This window comes from Rhipicephalus sanguineus, chromosome 8 (genome assembly GCF_013339695.2).
Source record: "Rhipicephalus sanguineus isolate Rsan-2018 chromosome 8, BIME_Rsan_1.4, whole genome shotgun sequence".
NCBI classification, from domain to species: Eukaryota; Metazoa; Arthropoda; class Arachnida; order Ixodida; family Ixodidae; genus Rhipicephalus; species Rhipicephalus sanguineus.
Genome location: NC_051183.1, coordinates 24094069 through 24112234, shown reverse-complemented (window position 1 = coordinate 24112234; position 18166 = coordinate 24094069). Strand labels below are relative to the sequence as shown.

Below are 18166 nucleotides of genomic sequence, written 5' to 3'. Positions count from 1 at the left end.
AGTTCGAAGAAACAATCAAATTAGCATCATCGGCTAGACGAGCTCTCTGGCAATCTTGCCACATATTTTGTTTTTGTGTTTGACAAAGCAAAGTTGCCAAAAAGTACCGTACGAAATATGCTCTCAGAAATTGCACATCTTTTGTTCTAATGCAGATAACAAAAATCTATTTGAAGATTTGGAATACGCAGAAAAAAAGTGAATAAGTGTATTAAATTTCATTCAGTTAGCCCAACTAATAAAAACAATTTTCAAGACCCACGTTTCTCCTTAGATAAGACAGCGTGGGGCTTGTGTCAAGAATATGCTACAATGCAAAAACAAATACAGAAATTTTGTACTCACTTGTTCTGTAAGCGTAGCGTCTTTTTCGAGAAATTGAACCACACAGTACGCCAGCTGCAAGTTGAAAAAAGAGACATCAGCCAACGTGCCAGATTCATCTATATGCACGGCAAACTACAATGACAATAATTACATTCTGAATACGCCGTATATCATACTGTGAAAGGACGCTTCTTGAACTACAAAAGACACAAAAAGGTAGTGAAAACTAAAAGAGCTTTATGCACCGCCACCGATTGATGACCCAAGACTTAAATGACAGCCAACTAAATGTCAAAATTTGCAGGAGCCACACAACTATCGTATGGCCATAAGTTTTTTACAGCGAAAGCTGCTATGAGATCACAACAACAGCCATTTTCGGTGCTGTATCTGTCCACCGTCGCCACCACCACCACTATTGCACGAAATAAGAAAAAATGAAATTAGAAAAAAAAATATCCAGGATCGGACGGGATTTGAGCCCGGGCCCTCTGCATGGCAGACGAGTATTCTACCACAGAGTAATGCCAGTGTGTGAAACTCCTTCACAAAAAGACCTTATACAGGTGTCATGTCAGGCAAGAAATCGCATTAACCCATATATGCCAAAACTCAGAAAAAATGACAAAATATTTTTTTTTTTCACAAAAAGTGTACTTCTACCCTCAAAAGAAAGCACAGCTTCTTTATTTACTGCCATGTAAACGCAACACTGTTTTTCAAGCCGCCCTATAGATATAGGACACTGGGCATTAGGGGTGCTATGTGCGGGTTTGGTAAGCCTTGAAACATTTCACGTGCACACTGACATTGCACTTCTTCCTCTCCGTGACGTCTTTCACGCAAAGCACGCGTTTGCCCGGAGAAAGCAGTCGGCACGTGGCAGCATGAAAAGTAAACAATGTCTAGGCTTGCACACGTTGAGAATAAGGCCTGCTTTATGTGCTGTAGGTGGCGCTAGTCATCAGCTGAAGAAATAGCGCTGTTAGAGTGCATCAAAGAAGCGTCCTATGTGTAGGACACTGGGCATATATGGTTAACATATGTAATACAGTAGAACCCCGCTGATACGTTTTTGAAGGGACCGTAGGACATAAATGTAAGAGACGGGAAACGCAAGAGGCAAAAAACAGGAAAAACGACAAAATATTTAGTGGTACAGAATTTTATTTCAATGCTTACGCGTGAAAAAACCATGCAACGTTGCCTGGTGCTTTTACTCATGTCCGAGCAGCACGAGAAGTTTTTCTAGCACCTGCAGTCTCACATCCTTTTCATAAATCTAGTGCCACCACGGCCGGCACCTGACAAGCGATCGCTTATGGCGATACCTTCGCGAGATTGTCGCCGGTTGCGTCGGCGTCTCCGAGCGATACAGTAGGACCATTGGCATAGTGTCGGACCACCGTGGCTTGTAGTAAACGGTCGAACACCTTGCGAAAGTAGAAGTACCCCCGAAAGCAGCTCCACCATCTCCTAAATTTCGTGACTGGTGCACACATTGGCGCACTCAGCCAAGGTCTAGTCGACGGATAGAAACGCGGAGCTGGGGACGGGGTCATCCACAGAAATGTAATCAACGTATGCGATTTTTTTTAGCACCAACAACTGTCGGCGTGAAAGAACTAAGCACACGCAAGCACGACCAGTGCGGCGAATCCAACCGCGAACCGCGCGCACAACCACGTAACTCCAACCAGCTCGAACTCCTCCGAGAAATAAACGCCAACGCGATGGCAGAAGTAAATGCCTATCTCGAAGGCCTTGCTTTCGCAAGTAATTACGTCATAAGACGCCATCTTTGCAATACAAATCTCAAAGGCTACGCTTTTGTCATAAGTAAGTGCCAATCTCGAAGGCCTTGCTTTCGCGAGCAATTACGTCATAGACGCCATCTTTGCAATACAGATCTCGAAGGCTATGCTTTTGTTTGTGTCAACCGAAAGTACCTGTCGCTTGCGCCTCTCATGCAGCTAATGTTACGGTCAAACCAGGCCAAGCTACGTGAAAAGTCACCACTGCCGCTCTCTTCGGTACTCACTCGGTCGGCTCGGAGCGCACTTTGCGACGTATCATACGGGAACGGTCCCACAGTTACGACGTAACAGTGGGGTTCCCAATACATTGTACTCTATGGGAGCTGTGCCAGGACCGGCAGAAAACGACATAACAGCCGGGAAAACGCATCATAAAGGAACGTAACAGCGGGGTTCTACTGTATACAGTATAGACCGCTTATAACGTAAGTCGCCGGAGTCGCGAATATCCGCACTATAAGCGGTACCGCACTATAACCAAAACAACCTTATTCAAAGGCTGCACTTGCGCAAAACGTGTTCAGCATGTAGCCTCGCGTGTCCGATAATCGACATATGCGATTTGGGGCGCTTACAACCACTTAAATCTCCGAAAAAAAAATGTTCAAAAATTAACCGCCAAAGACCCGCATTGCCAACGAAATGAACACGGGGGAAAAAAGCAAACAAAACAAAGTGCCATCGCGGAAATTCGCCGCGACTACGTTTCAGGCCACCTCGAGGTGTGCGCATTGCACAGAAACCATGTAGAATCGCGACCGAAATTTCACGTGCTGATCGAGCGCTACCGATCGTTCGATTTCACGGGCGCGCACGCGATGTCCAAGACATTGCAATCGAATCCGGAACCACCATTCGAGAGTTGCATGTGCCAACCGTGCCCTCGTTTTGATTCCCTTCCCTTTAAGTGCAGCCCTTCCCTTCAAGTGCAAAAAGTTTTGTTGATTCCGCACCAAACCGCAACTTGTATCGCCCGCGACCGCTACCGAAAAGCAACCAACGCTGATTAGGCCTAACCTGCGGTTCAGCATGTTGTCGCGGAAAGTTTGTCTAAGACAACATGAAGATCGGACGTCGAAAAGATCGCACTCAAGCACTAACCCAAGAACAGCGCGCGTAATACGAAGTTTGTGTTCGCGGCCGGGAGATCAACGGCGACAAAAGCCCGCCAAGCTCTTTTAAGTCCGCGCACTGGCAGAAAAGGCGAAAGCTCGCGTCATAAGGCCGCAAAACTTTTCAATTTGCGGACGAGGTAGCAAACGCGATATCTGTAGCAAGTGTGATAACGACGACGCTTTTCCCGACAGGAAACTTACTTTAAAGCGCACTTGATGAGGACGCGATCGTACGTTCCACGCGGAACGCGCTGCCGGCAAGCGGCCGCGGAGCCTTGCCGCCGCCGGTGCAAAGGCTACTCCGTCGCCTAGGCAACCACCATCCTTCCCCACTCGGCGAGCCCGCACAGCGCTGCCGCGGTCTTTTTCCTCCCTCCGCCCCTCGTTCGTTCACTGTGCGTGCCCTCGCCCTTCGTAACGACCTCGTCGCTCCCTCCCCAGCGGCGTACCTCCTTTGAGAACCGCACTCGTTACCGCGTTTGTCAGAAATATTTTCCCGCAACCGCATTATAAACGGTATTTCATCTTGGGGGACTGCACAATAAGCGGTATGCGTATACATGCGGTTCTATGGGAGGGTAAACGGGAGTCGAAAAAGACCGCATTATAACCGGTCCTGCACTATATGCGGTTACGTTATAAGTGGTCTGCACTGTAGCATGGCAGAAGAGTACCGTATTTACTCGAATGTAACGCAAGTTTTTTTCAAAATCTCTCTGAAGTGATTTGGGGGTCCGCGTTATAATCGAAGCACCTCAAATCGTGCCTTGGCGGTGCCGCCCCACTGGTTCCTTAAAATGGCTACGACAAACCTAGCGATCTTTCAACCTTGTGCTGGCAACATATGCACGCTGGCAACATCGAATCCAATCCAATCCAATGCTATTGTTCGCGACGTGTTTTGCGGGCGGTTCATTTCCTTTGTGCTTCCGCGACTTCGGCTCGAGCAAATGGCAGCGCGACGAGTTCAGTACGATGCCCGCTTTAAGAGAAGTGCAATACTGATGGCTGAGGAAATCTGGAACTAAGCCGCGGCTCGACGGTTAGATGTGGCGGAATCTACTATCCGTGGGTGGAGGCTCCAACGTGAAGCGCTCTTCAAGAGTGAGCCCGGCCGTAAAAGCTTCCGTGGACCTCGTTGTGGCCGTCAGACAGAACTCGAAAAAAAAGTGGCGGAGTTTGTGATTGAGCAGCGAAATCGCCTATTGGGGATCAACGTTGAGCTGATTCAGTGGAAAGCCCGAGACGTAGCTCGAGAGATGGGGATCCCGCGGGAGAACTTTAAGGCTTCACGTGGATGGGCACAAAAGGTCATGCGAAGAAATGGATTTTCCGTCCGGCAAACAACGTCGATAAGGCAGAAGCTACCAGCAGATTGCGATGCGAAGCTAGTGGAGTTTCAGCGCTATGTGCTCGACCTGCGCCGCTCGTCGCAAATGCCGTTGGGGCACATTGGCAACGCGGACCAGACTCCCGTTTTCTTGGACATGCCTATGTCAAGGACTGTCAGCGAAACAGGTGCCCCCCAAGTTTGCATAAGGACAACAGGCAACGAGAAGACGCGGCTAACCGTGATGCTAGCCTGCTTGGCGGATGGGCGCAAGTTGCCGCCATACATCATTTTCTGGCGCAAAACCATCCCAAAGGAGCTGTTCCCCAGGGATGTGATTGTCCGCTGCCAAGAAAAAGGTTGGATGGACACTCCGCTTATGCTTGACTGGGTCAAGACTGTGTGGTGCCGACGGCCAGGTGCGCTCCTCCACCCCGCCTCCATCCTAGTTCTCGACTCATTTCGCGGTCACCTGACGGCCGAAGTGAAGAAGCTGATGCGGGAAACTCAGACGCAGCTCGCTGTTATTCCCGGAGGTATGACGTCCGTGCTGCAGCCATTAGATGTCTGCCTGAACAAACCATTTAAGGATACAATGCGGCAGCTGTACAAAGAATGGATGCGAGAAGATCGGGCTTTGACACCTACAGGTAGGATAAAGCGACCTAGCGCCGCGAAGATTGCCGAACGGTGTCCGCCGCTTGGTACGGCCTGCCGCACGACATGATAGTTCGCGCGTTTAAAAAGTGCTGTATATCGAACTATATGGATGGCACTGAGGATGACCTCATCTAGGAGGAAGAAAGTGACAAAGCGGGCTCAACCACCGGCGATGATGGCGATGAAAGCGACGAATGAACAAAACTCGCTTTATATTTAGAAACTGGGATGTCTTTGCCACTACCATGTGCAGCAAATAAAGGTACTTTTTTCCCCCCGCTTTACTCACGTTACATTCGTGTTCTTTTTTTTCTGCACTGAAAAGTCACCCCTCGCGTTACAATCGTGGTCGCGTTACATTCGAGTAAATACGGTAATATAACAGCCAGGTGTCACACAATGCTAATTGCGTAACGAGTGGGTCGTTTAATGGTCAATATCCATTACAAAGCCGTCGGCCATAATTCTTCATGGTCATCAGCCATGGCACAAAGTGCACATAATGCCTTACAGATGTGTAGAGGGTACCACGCTTCTCTGCATAATGAGGAATAATGGCACAGGGGATGATTGCTTAATCAGAAGAGGAGATTGCTTAATTAACCTTTAAAATAGTAACTCTAGCGAAGAATCATTGATAGAAAAGTTGTAACACTTGTTCAGCAAAGTCTGATTACTTCATCTATGCTAAGATAACTGACCTGTTTAATTTTTTGCAGCTTTACTTAGAGTGTGGGAAAATAAGTACACTTGGCGCAAGCTAGCTGGAGCGCCCTGTTTAAGACAAGGGAGCCCTTTTATTATTTTGGAGAATAAGAACTCTATAGTTGGATACAAATTAAGAAGCCCGCGGCATTTCCTCCTCAAAGGCAAATGCACACAAGCCTGCACCAATGGGCGCACACTCCAGGCCGAAGTCATGAGCCGGACGGCCGGTGACGCCACCTTCAGCAAACATTGCAAAGTGCATAAGCGGGACTATTTCTTTAGTCGCGGAGGCGATCGGCTTCTGTGCTTCCATCGTCTGGGCGGGGCCTCTGCGGACTTGTTAAGTTGTATCCAACTATAGCTTAATCTACTCCCTTTTTCAATGGTACCGTAACACGCCACCAGAGCTCCCCGAATGGGGGCTGTAATATACTCACTTTTTTTATGGCATCGCAACACACCACCAGAACTCCCCGAATAGGGGCTATAATATACTCCCTTTTTCTATGATATCACAACACGAGGCCTTCACAACTGGGGTCCATAATATACTCCTTTTTTTATGAAGGAAAGAAGTGTTAATTTCAAGGGCTCGTTTTCTTTGTTATACACAATATTAATGAGAACTAACAGACAATAATGCCAAGGAAAGTATAGGGGATGTTTTTAGTAATAAATGTAAGGTAATTGTGAAGAAAGAAAAGTGGACGAAAAGATAGCTTGCCGCGGGCAGGGACCGAACCTGCGACCTTCGAATAACGCGGTCAGCTGCCAGCTCGTAATAAGTTCACGTGCTACGTGACGCCAACAAGGCAGAAAAAGAGTGTTCCACACTCGCCGTCATGGCTACTGGCGGCGCTGACTGACGCTCCCACGTTTAAATGCACACATATACACTATAAAGTGGACGGGGGGATGGCCGCCGCGGTAGCTCAGTTGGTAGAGCATCGGACGCGTTATTCGAAGGTCGCAGGTTCGGTCCCTGCCCGCGGCAAGCTATCTTTTCGTCCACTTTTCTTTCTTCACAATTACCTTACATTTATTACTAAAAACATCCCCTATACTTTCCTTGGCATTATTGTCTGTTAGTTCTCATTAATATTGTGTATAACAAAGAAAACGAGCCCTTGAAATTAACACTTCTTTCCTTCATTCATAGCGAGGGTCTCGTTCTGGCAGACTTGATGCTTTCGGTTGTATGCGAGGGATTATTGGTCAGCTGCCAGCTCGTAATAAGTTCACGTGCTACGTGACGCCAACAAGGCAGAAAAAGAGTGTTCCACACTCGCCGTCATGGCTACTGGCGGCGCTGACTGACGCTCCCACGTTTAAATGCACACATATACACTATAAAGTGGACGGGGGGATGGCCGCCGCGGTAGCTCAGTTGGTAGAGCATCGGACGCGTTATTCGAAGGTCGCAGGTTCGGTCCCTGCCCGCGGCAAGCTATCTTTTCGTCCACTTTCTTTCTTCACAATTACCTTACATTTATTACTAAAAACATCCCCTATACTTTCCTTGGCATTATTGTCTGTTAGTTCTCATTAATATTGTGTATAACAAAGAAAACGAGCCCTTGAAATTAACACTTCTTTCCTTCATTCATAGCGAGGGTCTCGTTCTGGCAGACTTGATGCTTTCGGTTGTATGCGAGGGATTATTGGTCAGCTGCCAGCTCGTAATAAGTTCACGTGCTACGTGACGCCAACAAGGCAGAAAAAGAGTGTTCCACACTCGCCGTCATGGCTACTGGCGGCGCTGACTGACGCTCCCACGTTTAAATGCACACATATACACTATAAAGTGGACGGGGGGATGGCCGCCGCGGTAGCTCAGTTGGTAGAGCATCGGACGCGTTATTCGAAGGTCGCAGGTTCGGTCCCTGCCCGCGGCAAGCTATCTTTTCGTCCACTTTTCTTTCTTCACAATTACCTTACATTTATTACTAAAAACATCCCCTATACTTTCCTTGGCATTATTGTCTGTTAGTTCTCATTAATATTGTGTATAACAAAGAAAACGAGCCCTTGAAATTAACACTTCTTTCCTTCATTCATAGCGAGGGTCTCGTTCTGGCAGACTTGATGCTTTCGGTTGTATGCGAGGGATTATTGGTCAGCTGCCAGCTCGTAATAAGTTCACGTGCTACGTGACGCCAACAAGGCAGAAAAAGAGTGTTCCACACTCGCCGTCATGGCTACTGGCGGCGCTGACTGACGCTCCCACGTTTAAATGCACACATATACACTATAAAGTGGACGGGGGGATGGCCGCCGCGGTAGCTCAGTTGGTAGAGCATCGGACGCGTTATTCGAAGGTCGCAGGTTCGGTCCCTGCCCGCGGCAAGCTATCTTTTCGTCCACTTTTCTTTCTTCACAATTACCTTACATTTATTACTAAAAACATCCCCTATACTTTCCTTGGCATTATTGTCTGTTAGTTCTCATTAATATTGTGTATAACAAAGAAAACGAGCCCTTGAAATTAACACTTCTTTCCTTCATTCATAGCGAGGGTCTCGTTCTGGCAGACTTGATGCTTTCGGTTGTATGCGAGGGATTATTGGTCAGCTGCCAGCTCGTAATAAGTTCACGTGCTACGTGACGCCAACAAGGCAGAAAAAGAGTGTTCCACACTCGCCGTCATGGCTACTGGCGGCGCTGACTGACGCTCCCACGTTTAAATGCACACATATACACTATAAGTGGACGGGGGGATGGCCGCCGCGGTAGCTCAGTTGGTAGAGCATCGGACGCGTTATTCGAAGGTCGCAGGTTCGGTCCCTGCCCGCGGCAAGCTATCTTTTCGTCCACTTTTCTTTCTTCACAATTACCTTACATTTATTACTAAAAACATCCCCTATACTTTCCTTGGCATTATTGTCTGTTAGTTCTCATTAATATTGTGTATAACAAAGAAAACGAGCCCTTGAAATTAACACTTCTTTCCTTCATTCATAGCGAGGGTCTCGTTCTGGCAGACTTGATGCTTTCGGTTGTATGCGAGGGATTATTGGTCAGCTGCCAGCTCGTAATAAGTTCACGTGCTACGTGACGCCAACAAGGCAGAAAAAGAGTGTTCCACACTCGCCGTCATGGCTACTGGCGGCGCTGACTGACGCTCCCACGTTTAAATGCACACATATACACTATAAAGTGGACGGGGGGATGGCCGCCGCGGTAGCTCAGTTGGTAGAGCATCGGACGCGTTATTCGAAGGTCGCAGGTTCGGTCCCTGCCCGCGGCAAGCTATCTTTTCGTCCACTTTTCTTTCTTCACAATTACCTTACATTTATTACTAAAAACATCCCCTATACTTTCCTTGGCATTATTGTCTGTTAGTTCTCATTAATATCCTTTTTTTATGGTATCGCTACACGCTCCAAAAGTCCCCGAATGGGAGCTATACCCTATTCACTTTTCTATGGTAGCGCTACATGCCTACAGAACTCCCTAAATGGGGGTTATAATGTAATTCTTTTTATGGTATTGCAACATTCCACCAGAACTCCCCAAACAGGGGAGTAAACCACCGACAGTACACCCACCTGTGCATGGTATAGCCCGAGGCACTTGGGCTTGTGGAGCGGGATGAGCACCTTGACCAGGAACTGCTTGTGCTCGGCCTTGAGGGGCAGTGCGAAGCCGTTGATGATCGAGCCCAGGATCTCCAGCAGCTCGCCCACCCCGTTGAAGTGCTCCGTCTCGTAGATAAACCGCAGGAATATGTTGTTGATCTGCTTGCGGATGAACGCCCGCAGCCCGAGGAACTTGCCATAAATCCGGTGCAGCACCGTCTTCAAAAAGTCCCGCTCCCGCGGGTCCTCGCTGTCAAAGAGCTCCAGAAGCTGCGCACACGTCAAACAAAGGTTACAGCCATATCAAACAGATTTGAGCATAGTAAAAAATCAATGCAACACCTCACTTCTAGTGTTGCAATATGGGCTTTTGGCATGTCATCATGGAACACCATACTTCGTTTCATACATCAGGCACAACGCTGTGGAAAGCTATGCAAGAAGTTCGGTCAACAAAATGTGCATGCCGAGTGTCTCGCACTTGGATTTCATCATTGTAGACGTGGCCTCTGCCATAGGCTCCAGCTGCGCACTGCCGGAACTAAGTTAAACCTTGTTAATAAGTACCCGCTTTAAACGTACTAACGGTTAAAACGTAGTTGCGACGAATCCCCGACCGAGTCCCATGGTGCCCAATGCATTCGTTGACCACTTAGGCCGTAGTGGTTCGCCCTATGCCTACCGGTTAGTGCGTAGCGTGCGTACCACGATAACTTTTTATGCCATAAAATTTTACTGCGCCGCTCAACTTCCCGACGCTACAATGTGCCGCCAAAGGTCTTCCGTCTTTTTGAGGAGTGCGCAGATCGGTCGATCACCGATTCCGACTTCCGGGCGACTGCGGCGACGCCTTTGCGGGTAAGCATCGGGAAAGAATGAAGGCGAGGTGGCGGCCACCGAAGAACGCGCCGGCATGACTTATCGCCAACAACCTTATCACAACTATCTTCAGCTATCTGCTCGGGCACGCGTGAGGTGCAGCACTACTTTTTAAGCCTACTGCACGCTTTTATTAGGCGCCAACCTGAACGTGCTGGGCCACCGATCGCTGCAGCCTCGTTGTGCGGGGCTGTCTTCAAGGCTGAAGTTGAATTGATGGCGCAAATGTTCGGACAGGGACGAAGAACTTCAGCCATGTATCAACTACCCCGACAGCAAATGCTACTAAGCCGTCATCAGGCGCGCACCGCTTTGTAGAAGCGAAAGCAGATCGCTGTTGCGTAGTTAGCGTTGCTGGTCGCGGGAGCCGAGAAACCTCGCCGCATTGACGCTATCATACTAAACACACGTGTACAGTACAGCAAGAGTAGCGCGGTTGTGACCATAGTGCACGCTTTTATTAGGAAACCACCCAACGCGCCTCCGTCGGCTGCCAGGACCTCTATATCGTCGCGGAGTGCGCATCGCTTGCATGAAGCTCGTCATCGCTGCGTTAACTGAACAAGCTACTCGCCGCATCTATGCACGATCTGGAGCGAAGTGGGTACGAACAATATTTCCAGGACAAATGCGCGCGTGCGGCACAGCAAGTGGCCCGGTAGTGACGGCGTGAGCCGAGTAGGCGACGCGCTGCACGCAACTAGCCAGGAGACGATCGGCTCCACGCGGCCGTGCCACGTTTCACTAGAACTGTCAGTTTTCGTTTAGTGGCAGATCGCGGTTAGACGCCCACACATATATCGCGGAAAGCACACACTGTCCTCTCTGTCGTTATGTCGGTCACTGTGTTGACCACGTATCCCAGACCCTGCAATAGTTTCGAAATGCTCTTCGGAGTCGCCACTGTGCGCTATCGTGCGGTCATGCGAGAGTGCCAGGATCTTTTCTCCACTTTGGCATAAAGAAAGAAAAGGCTTTGTGGTGAGTACTTTAGGCAATATTTGCTGTGGCACTTTATTTCTTTGCTGGCTGCGATGGCGTACGCTAGGAGATGCAAATTTCTACTTGGTGTTTAATGCGTACTACCGTTTAGTGCGTAGTTATGCCGTGTTCCCGGCAGGTACGTATTAACAAGGTTTCACTGTAATTGCAGAGGCCACAATACGAAAACAAAGATACTCTAAGCGATCGATAAAAACCTATTGATAACCATATAAATAATGGGGTTTGTTTATTTCTCAGGCACAAAGCATCTTTATTTATTCCTCAGTCTAAAAACGAAAAAAAAAACCGCACTAAGTGCATACTTATTAATGTGTATTGTTACACACACTCACACACAATGTATCTATAGTAATGGTACAGGTTTTTGATCTAAAGCACTTCCCTGTGCAAGAGTCGAGATATTTGTCACAAAGCCTCACAGATGGCAGCACATTATCTAACATTGGCTGTTTGCTTGATCAACGCCTCCTCTAGAAAGCAGGCGTTGGCTTGATATGTTTTCCGCTAGATGGACATAGTTGTCCATTTTTGGAGCTGCTGAACGTTGGTGTGCGTTTTTAGCGGCGATGGCTGCACTATCCCGGCTTTTTTTGAAGCATGGCGTCACGCAAAAAACGGAGTTTGATGGCCTCGCCAGTGCGCCTACAAAACGCCGAATGGGCTCATTTTCATCGTGACACCTGCCAAGCAAAATGCGTTAAGGAGACTCCTTCCACTACATGGCATTTATGTAGTGTTTTTTTCCGAAGCAGTTGCAGGTAACATCGTGGCTTTGTGGTAGGACATTTGCTTGCCACGCGAACGGCCCGGGATCGATCCTCAATCGGACCGAAGATTTTTATTGTTTATTTTATTTGCATCTTTCTCAATTTTTCAGTCGCGGACGATTTTTCGCTCACAAGCGTCGGTAGCGACGCCGTCACCGACACCGGAATTTCTGCGACACGAGCTCTCTAACGCTATCGCGTTAAAAAAGAACACATTACAGGTGGTAAAATCATTCAACTATTTCTTGCAGCAGGCATCTACTGCAAGAAGTCTCGCTAGTTACCACAGCGTTGCACGCATGGTATAGTATAGCATAGTGTAGAGAAAGCAAAACGGCTTTTAATTGCAAAGCCAACATGCGACACAGTACAAAGTCAACAGCACCCACCTGTAAAACGAACTTCTGGTCTATGACTCTCTTTCCGTGTGCTGGCTGGAAATCTGGTGACTCCAGAAACCGCAAGAAAAACTCGTACACAAGCTGCAACCGCAGAGAAACAAAAGAAACGACACAACGCACTTGTGAGAAAGACAGGTTGGAAGGCTACGCCGGGTCGGGCGCAACGGCATATCACATTCACAGAGGACGCAGGACAGCTCGCTTCACACCCCTACGCACTTTGCCGCTTAATTCAGCCACTTGCAACACCGCAAACAGCTGCTGACGTGTTTTGCAGTACTTCAATAAGAGAATAACAGCAGGAAGTATGTCGGGCATAAATCGTGGCGGTGCACCGAAGGTACTGCATGATAGTGCACACATCGGAAAGATAGGATTGGTTTTGAACAGGTAATGTCACTACAACCAAGCTGCAACATACATTCATGCATTTGGCACATGGTCAGCTTCAGCCTTCAATAGATGCCTGATTAAAATCTGCACCGATAATGCTTGCAGGTTCTATCACGCCTGTCTGCGGGGACAACTGTAACGTTTTCCTGATTCAAAGAAAAGCAAGCATCAAGAAAGGAAGCCAACTCATAAACAAGCAATGCTAGGGTGTCGGCCCGAAATACTCAAAAGGATTGTGTTCTCCTCATCAACACTCAAGAAAAGAGAGTATTTGGGGAGTATTTCTGCCAGGCAACTATTATTGTCATCTACAGTGAAACCTTGGTGATACGAATCTCGTGGGGTTACCAAAGATATTCGTATCATCCGAAATTCGTATCACCAGAAAACATGGAAAATTAGTATGCGACAAAATAAAGTTGGCATACATTTTGATTCAGTGTTTCTCAGGGCCGCAGCGACATCATGAGGAGCTCTGAATGTTTGCCAGTAAAGTTTTTAAACGACAACGATCAGACTTGTACTCGTATATAAGGTACATGCGCGCTTGTGTAATTAATGAACCAGATGTGTTGTGCCCCGTAACCGCTAGTAGCCCCTTGCTAATCTTACTACGCTTTTTTGCACGACACAAAAGTACTGCAGTGAAAGTGACTTAAAAAGCGCTTGCACACGATAGCTGGAGGGCAAGCTCCTTCGCCAAGACCGTCTGCTTCGTCTCTTGAGGTCTTTGTCCACCTTTAATGGGACTTCATGGCGGACCCGCAGCCCAAGTTTCAGTCTTGTTTCATAGAACGTCTGATTGCGGGGACATGGCTTGCATTGATGTGGCAGGCACGTGTCAACACAGTACAAAGACGCTGCTCCCTCGAGCACAGGAGCACGCGTCAATGCGTCGGAAAAAAAAAAAAGCGCGACGTCAACGTCATCTGTAACCTAAACGCGAAGGCGCCTAAAGGCCTCCAATATTCGCGCGCACTATCTTTGAGGCCACGACGCACCGTTGATGGTCGCGCAGCGCGCATGCCCGCGCCCGTGCGTGACTGCCGCGTCCTCTTCTGCGACAGCGCGGACGCACGTGTTCGTACCTGCGCGCTAGCGTACATTCGTATCAAATGTCGCAGGGTGCAAATCGGTTCGCACCAACCGTACTCCAATAGACTGCAGGCTAATGGGCCTTGGCCGGGACCACAGAAAAATTCATATCACCCCAAAATTCGTACGAGCCGTGATCGTATCACCGAGGTTTTACTGTATATTGCGTGCTTTTCCTTGCATTATAACCACAGTCCCGGCACTTCCCAGTCACAAACGGTGTGTGTGCTATCTGCATGACATAGCATTCTTGAAAGGAAAGTGGCGAGGGCCAAGTTTTCAAGAAAGAAAACGCGCAAGCCGACTGTTGCCTCATGGAAGAGAAACTCCCCAAATACTAGATTTTTTTCCTTAGAATGAAGCATCAAATGGGCACGGTATTTACTCAGCTACTCCCAGCCATTTCGATTGACCTGCCGATCAATGATCAACGAATGGGGTGTGCACCCACAAGTGACATCACACTACCAACATGCACATACAAACATCATCTCATTACCAATGACATCAGCATAGCGCACAAGTAACTTAAACATTGATAAAAATGTTAATAAAAATGCTCTGATGGCAGGATTTTGAGTGCTAGACCTGTAGTGCCCAAACCCGATGCCCCGACCACAACGCCACAGGCACTTGTCTCAGCAGGGAGAATAGAACATCGTTTAACTTTAACTTGCAGTGTGCTAAATGTGTTCAGACGATTGGCGTGTTTTCCAAAATGCTGATGATTTAACGTCCTCCACACAAGCCAGCGGTTTGAGACACTAAGGCGTTTTCACAATACTGACGCAGTGTCGTCAAGTTGCTGTTCAAACAGTTTAGTACTTTAACGACAACACCACATGCAATCAAGGTACAATCATTGTTAGATACTCTCTGGTGTAACATTTTTTCTGGTTTTCTCTTTTCATGCACCGTCAACGTGCAGCGACTCCGATGCCACGCTCAGTGTTGTGAGCCGCGTGGTAGCTGCCAGGGCGTTGTTTGGCACGTTGCATCACGCCAACATTTTGCCTCCCCCTCAACAGTAATGCCATCCAAGGAGCTCAAGTCCAACGTTCAGCATTGCTGTCGCTTTCCCTGAATTGCCTTTTGAGTGAAGCTGCCATTGCTGCCACTGTAAACTATCATATACACAAGGACAAGCCATATCTTTACAGTCCTTAACTTCCTGCCATAGAATTACAAGGCTAAGCCATCACCATAGATTCTTTTAAATTTTTACCATGCCAAAGTAAATTAAAGCGAATAAAGAATGAATCAACATACATTAAAGTCAATGAAGTTAACAAGAAAAGTTCAGGGGAAAATGGAATCTTAAAGTGATGAAAAATATTTGGAATACGGGGTGTTGCTGCAGCTAACGTTTTACCAGCGGACTTGTTTTCTTCAAGGCTGTAACTGCCTACGTTAGCACGTTTAAATGTACAGTAAAATCTCGGTGATACGATCACGGCTCGTAAGGATTTTTCTGTGGTCACGGCCAAGGCCCATTAGCCTGCAATGTATTGGAGCACGATTGTTGCGAACCAATTTGCACCCCGCGACGTTTGATACGAACGTACGCTAGCGCACAGGTACAAACAGGTGCTGCCCGCGCTGTCGCGGAAGATGCGGCAGTCACGTGCGGGCGCGGGCATGCGCGCTGCGCGACCATCAACGATGCGTTGTTGCCTCCGAGATAGTGCGTGCGAATCTTGGAGGCCTTTAGGCGCCTTCGCATTTAGATTACAGATGACATTGGCGCCACGCTTTTTTTTCCGGCACGACGCGTGCTCCTGTGCTAGAGGCAGTAGCGTCTGTGTACTGTGTTAACACATGCCTGCCACGTCAATGCAAGCCATGTCCCCGCAATCAGACGTTCTATGAAACAAGACAAACTTGGGCTGCGGTTCCGCCATGAAGTCCCATTAAAGGTGGACAAAGACCTCAAGAGATGAAGCAGACAGTCTTGGCGAAGGAGCTTGGCCTCTATCTATCGAGTGCAAAGCGCTTCTTAAGTCACATTCGTCGCAGTACTTTGGTGTGATGCAGAAAAGCGTAGCAAGATTAGGAAGGGGCAGCTGGCGGTCACGGGGCACAACACATGTGGTTCATTAATTACACATGCGCGCATGCACCGTATATTTACGAGTACAAGTATGATCGTTGACGGCTAGAAACTTTACTGGCAATCTTTCAGCGCTGTTCATGACATCGCTGCGGCCGTGAGAAACACTAAATCAAAACGTATGCGAACTTTCTTTTGTTGCGCACTAATTTTCCATGTTTTCTGGTGATACGAATTTCGGATGATACGAATATATTTGGTAACCCCGCGAGATTCGTATCACCGAGGTTTTACTGTATACTGAACAAAATTTTTGCTGTCAAGTTACAGCCAAACCGAAAGTTGGGTGCTGAAATCGATAGAAACAAAGTTCATTTCAGGCAGAAACCAGACGAAAATAATGTATTTAATGCGTTTTCCCCAAACTACTGCGTCTAGCGGCTGCGCCGTGAACTGGAAGGAGGTGACGTTTGGTGATGTTTCGTGCACCGGAAATGGGCATGCCAACAATGCCAGCCGTCGGCCGCGTCTCAACCCACTCAGCTCCCACTACAGTTCCCAGAACCACTACGAACGGCACTGGCTGCGAACAATGCCCCCAGCTAGGGTAAAGCCCCTGAACGGTGGGGCTTTACCCCAGCTGGTGGGGCACGCCTCAGCACCTTTGTGGAAGGGGGAGAGTGAGATGTAAAGGAGAGGTGAAGAGAAGAGGAGGACAGGAACACGTGTACCCTGCATGCACCGTGGTGAATGCGACGTACGGCTTGCGCTAATGTGTAGCCACCGTGCACTTACCCAATCCACCAAAAATACAGCCCACTGTACAAAAACACGTGAAATAAACTCTGTTTATCAGAACAGTTGCATCTTCCGAGTAGAATTTCGATGTTTTAGTCAGCTTTTCCATTTTTTGTTGAGTACCCCTTTAAGGATTTCCAAGAATTTTTCATCACCTGAAGCGAACTAAGAGAGATTAGAGTGAATTAAGTGCACCTTGAAGAGCATAAGCCTTCACGCGTATCTCCTTAGCTGTTTATCAAGACGTGCAAATGAAGAATTTCTAACAGAGTGTCCAAAATTTCTTTTTACCTGCAAATGTGGCCAAGAAGCCTCTAACGTTGGGTCGTCCTCTTCAGGGTCAAAGTCTGGGTTTTCACTGGGAGGTAGTGTCCGAAAGAGGTTCGCAGAGATCTGAAAAGAGCAGAGAAAATGCGAAGCTCAGCAGTGCACCCCACGGACATTCACACGTCCATGAGCAAATGCAAAACATGCAAAACAACTATTGTCCTTTCAACCTGTCAATGTTCAAGCACTGCTATGAGGACAGGTTTAAGAGCCAGTAGCAGGTAGGAAACCCAGACCAAAATGACTATTGCAGCTTGAATACTGCGATCTCTAGGAATTCGTCAGGACCATCTTACTTCAATCCTGTTCAGCAGAATCTCATTCACGCGATTCTGCACCTTTTACTTTTCCCGGCCAACGTCACATAGAAGCAGTGTATTTTTATACAGTTAATACAGAAATGGGCTATTACTCCTATTTCTAGAACTTTATATTCCAGAGTACTAGATGAAATGACCATCGCAAATTCGCAGTTGAGTGAGAAAAAGGCCATTGCTTTTTTTCAACTTCCACAACTTTTTTTTACAGATGCTGAAAAGAAGGAAGCTCTATGCAAAGGGGCACGCTATTTCAATGTTTCTGAATAAAAGTGCATTGGCTGTGGCTCGTATAGAGTTGCGTGACGCTGCTCTGCACAATTTCTGATGCGGAGCATCATCACATGACGTCGCACAAACTTTGGCCACTGCATTTGTCACCAAGCATGTCTACTTACCTACTTTTTCGAGCTTGTGTTAGATAATATGATTTCTGGATATATTTACTGCTTACTATGATGTTTGTTGCAACGATATTTCAGGGCAAATTGCCTTGAAGCCAAAGCACAAGTACAAACTTGTACAGGAAGAACTGGTGGGCTAGTTGCCAAGTCATGATAGCGTATGGCAGTGCACAGCATAAACAGGGACGACTGAGT

At 47.7% G+C, this 18166-nt stretch overlaps 1 protein-coding gene across 2 annotated transcripts in view; it reads right to left on the bottom strand.

The window, feature by feature from the left end:
- Nucleotides 1-18166, bottom strand: part of LOC119401560 (serine/threonine-protein phosphatase 2A 56 kDa regulatory subunit epsilon isoform) — a 67639-nt gene that overhangs the window by 23521 nt on the left and 25952 nt on the right. For both annotated transcript variants that reach the window (XM_037668459.2, XM_037668460.2), the window contains exons 3-6: nucleotides 17215-17316; nucleotides 12576-12668; nucleotides 9506-9805; nucleotides 346-399 (exon numbers count right to left, since the gene is read on the bottom strand). In XM_037668459.2, the coding sequence (XP_037524387.1) occupies nucleotides 346-399; nucleotides 9506-9805; nucleotides 12576-12668; nucleotides 17215-17316 (549 nt within the window). The remainder of the gene's footprint in view (nucleotides 1-345; nucleotides 400-9505; nucleotides 9806-12575; nucleotides 12669-17214; nucleotides 17317-18166) is intronic.